This window comes from Priapulus caudatus, unplaced genomic scaffold, assembly GCF_000485595.1.
Source record: "Priapulus caudatus unplaced genomic scaffold, Priapulus_caudatus-5.0.1 Scaffold2604, whole genome shotgun sequence".
Lineage (NCBI taxonomy): Eukaryota > Metazoa > Priapulida > Priapulimorpha > Priapulimorphida > Priapulidae > Priapulus > Priapulus caudatus.
In genome coordinates, this window is record NW_014579665.1 from 3,703 (window position 1) to 7,113 (window position 3,411).

The window sequence follows — 3,411 nt, forward strand, 5'->3', positions numbered from 1 at the left end:
ATTATTTGCCATGCTCTGTGACTTTGATCTTCTTGAACAGGTCTGATACATGATCGATAGCATGTGGCACGCCAGCAGTGTTAGATAAATTAATGAAAGTGAAAGTAGAAAATGTAATGCAACGATTCTGGTGAAAAATTTGATGCCGTGAAATGGATAAATTCAATGTATGGCCCAATCATCATAAATGTCCAGTGTGTGCAATTGTGTGAGGGTTTATAGTTTAAAAGCTTCTGCAAGTGCATCAGACAGGCGCCAAATTTCAAATAATATACAATACGAAGATTTGAAATAAAGATTATATGTTTTTTCTTTGTTGTATTTTTTCCAGGCCACCAAAAATTGAAATCAATGATTTTGTGCCCCGATCGGGCCACTGAAAAAAAAAAAGTTAGTATTTCGAGCGCCTTGCCCTATACCCTTAACCATATCAGATAAGTTAGCCAGGGTACTTTCCCGTATACGCGGACCGTAGGCGGCGTACCCAGCCTACATTCCGGGCAGCTACCAGGAGACGTATCAGCGTCTTCTATCAGGGACCCTATCAGCGTCAGCTACCAGCTATATCAGCCTATCAGGGACGCGGAGTATCACTATCAGCGTGAATGAGTGATGGAAATGTGTGAGTCTCTGAGTGTGTAGACCATGCCAACCATTACGAATTTGGGGCGTAATTATTACGGATTTTGGTGTAATTAATTGGCGCCAATTAAGCGCCTAATAAGTCATCCATTATTACGACTTAGTAAATTTCAATAAATTTATTTAAATTTTCCTGTAAATAAATTTCAGTGATGTAGACACATTGATGGACGAGAGGTTTTTTAGCTGTAAGTGCGTGTATGTGTTTAACAGGAAGGCTGAGATCTTTTGAATGTTTTTGTGACAGTTATTCTAGTCAGTGTCATCTTGTTCAGCAGAGAACTGTGAATCTTTGTGAAAGAGTTTGTAGTACACTACATTAGCAGTTGTATAGTCATTTATTTACTTTCAGCCAAACTTTTTCATTTATTTGCTTACAGCAGATCAGAGAACTGACACATTTATTGTGAAAGTGTTTGTAAGTAGCATGTATAAGTCATTTTTTTAGTTTAGCAGAGATCTGAGTAATTATTTTGTGTCACTAATGGTAATTGCACTATTGAGTCAAATAGAAAGATAACATAATCAGGGTATCGTGATCCATGAATGTTCCCTATGATTGTGGGTGTATGCAAAGTTTACTAGTAATAAAATTTAGTTCTCGTTTAGATAAATCTCTAATAATTCTTGATTTTCCCCACTATTTTCAGGCAGAAAAACATCATTTTTGCCCTAATTTTAATCAATGCTGAAGTGCCACAGATGCTCAGAATGCACCACAGAGCATCTAAGTTTCAAAATTTTCTTGGGGGAGGACCCCTAAACCCCCCCTCAATGGGAGGGGGACACCTGCGGCGTTTGTCAAAACCAGGAATTTAGAAATCATTACTCTTTGGCTTCATTGAATGTTGGCATGTCTGGTGTGTGTGTGTGTGTGTGTGTGCGTGCGTGCGTGCGTGTGTGAATCTGATGTAGCGCGTGAGCGTGTTGGGGGGCTTGATAATTGGGATATGGAGGGGGGGATTAGAATATCTTAGGATATTAATCATATTCTTAGTCTACGGGCCCGGCAGAGCGTGGGACGCTGTTATGTTGTTAAGATAAGTAACATTACCGCGTCTAATCTAACTGCATACACGGGTAACACGCGTCCACCCTTCAATCAGATACACTATCCAATCCATGCAATATCCTTCCTTCCACCCCTCATGTCCCCCTCTCTATTTTACTCTCCCTTCAATGATCTCTTTGTAACCATGCCCCACTGTGCCACAGGCACTTGCGACTGCCTGGTCCGGGTTCGATAAATAGCAACCCCGTTCTGCACCTACCGTAGTGTGTATAAGAGTGTATATATAACTCTCATATATATACGAATATATATATACCATACATAGTATTTTCCTACCAATCCATATCATTTTTCATACCATACATACATATCGAACCCCGACCAGCCAGTCGCAAGTGCCTGTGCACTGCGCATAGTCTCTCTATATAGTTACCAACCTCTATCGAACCCTATGATTTCTCATCCTGTACATGATGAAATATAAGCATGTTAGCAACAACGATATTCAACCTTTGTACTCCTGCTAATTTACATACTGCTGACACATGCATATACTACGGTAGATTCGCGTCGCTACATGGTAGTGTAAACTTGCGCGACCCATACATGTGTCAACAGCAGGACTACGATATATGCATCGACCAGAAGTCTACGTACTCTGTCCATAGATTGACGGTGTATTGAGTGACTTTTTTCATTTTTCTTCACCGTCATGTCCATTTCGCTCATAAATGTCGAAAATGAGGAACGCGTGGACGACGTGCTTGTGATGAGTCTCGCAGGGAAAGCTGCGCCGACACAGGAGGAGCACAGCATTATCACTGACCACCGCGGTAAGCCCACCGGCAGCTATCAATCGCTGTACAGCAATAATGAACAGAGACGGCTGGACAGAGACTCAACGAGAGTGTCGATTGACAGCGTGGGACGAGGAACGGTGGCGGGCGCTACGGTTACGTGCCACAACGTCGGTTACACGGTGAAGATCAGCTCTAATCGTCTAGTTCCACGCAAAAGAAAAGAGAAGGTGGTACTGAAAGATATCTGGTAGGTTTAAATCGCAATTTGTTTCAAGCAGGGTACGTATTGCAAAAATCGCCCTTTTCTGTGTCATACGGTGGGTCCGACAATGAGCCGACTTGTGCCGGACGTACTGATTTTGTGCCGTTGTTGCCATTTTAATAAACGATGAGTGTCAAGCTCCCCAGGGGTGGGGTGGGGGAGGGGGCACTCGTCTCGGAACTGAGTAGGGGGGTGCCTCCGGGACCTTGAAAACCTGACCCTGTTGCAAACCGCTTTGCGCCCTAAAATACACCCTGTCCCAATATACGTACTGCACTAAAAAGTATACCCTGTTGCAATATTGCACATTTTGGTTATGTCCTTTCCTGTCAATATAAGCCGATATTGGACCAATATCTGCCTATATTGAACAAATATCTGCCTATATTGGTCCAATATTGGCCTGGTGAATCGGTGATATTGGCCCAATATTGTTTTTCCAATATTGGTCCAATATCAGCTTGATGGGTACCCACAAATCTGAGAGGACCAGAGAGGGAGTGTGTATGTGTCTGAGAGAGAGGTGAGAGAGAGAGAGAGAGAGAGAGAGAGAGAGAGAGAGAGAGAGAGAGAGAGAGAGAGAGAGAGAGAGAGAGAGAGAGAGAGAGAGAGAGAGAGAGAGAGAGAGAGAGAGAGAGAGAGAGAGAGAGAGAGAGAGAGAGAGAGAGAGAGAGAGAGAGAGAGAGAGAGAGAGA

General features: G+C 42.9%; 1 protein-coding gene across 1 annotated transcript in view; it reads left to right on the forward strand.

Moving 5' to 3' along the window:
* Positions 1 to 2,320: 2,320 nt before the first annotated feature.
* LOC106818870 (ATP-binding cassette sub-family G member 2-like) overlaps positions 2,321 to 3,411 on the forward strand; it is a gene marked incomplete at its 3' end in the record, with an annotated part of 14,254 nt that continues 13,163 nt past the window's right edge. The window contains exon 1 of the mRNA XM_014823541.1: positions 2,321 to 2,701. Within this exon, the coding sequence (XP_014679027.1) occupies positions 2,367 to 2,701 (335 nt within the window). The remainder of the gene's footprint in view (positions 2,702 to 3,411) is intronic.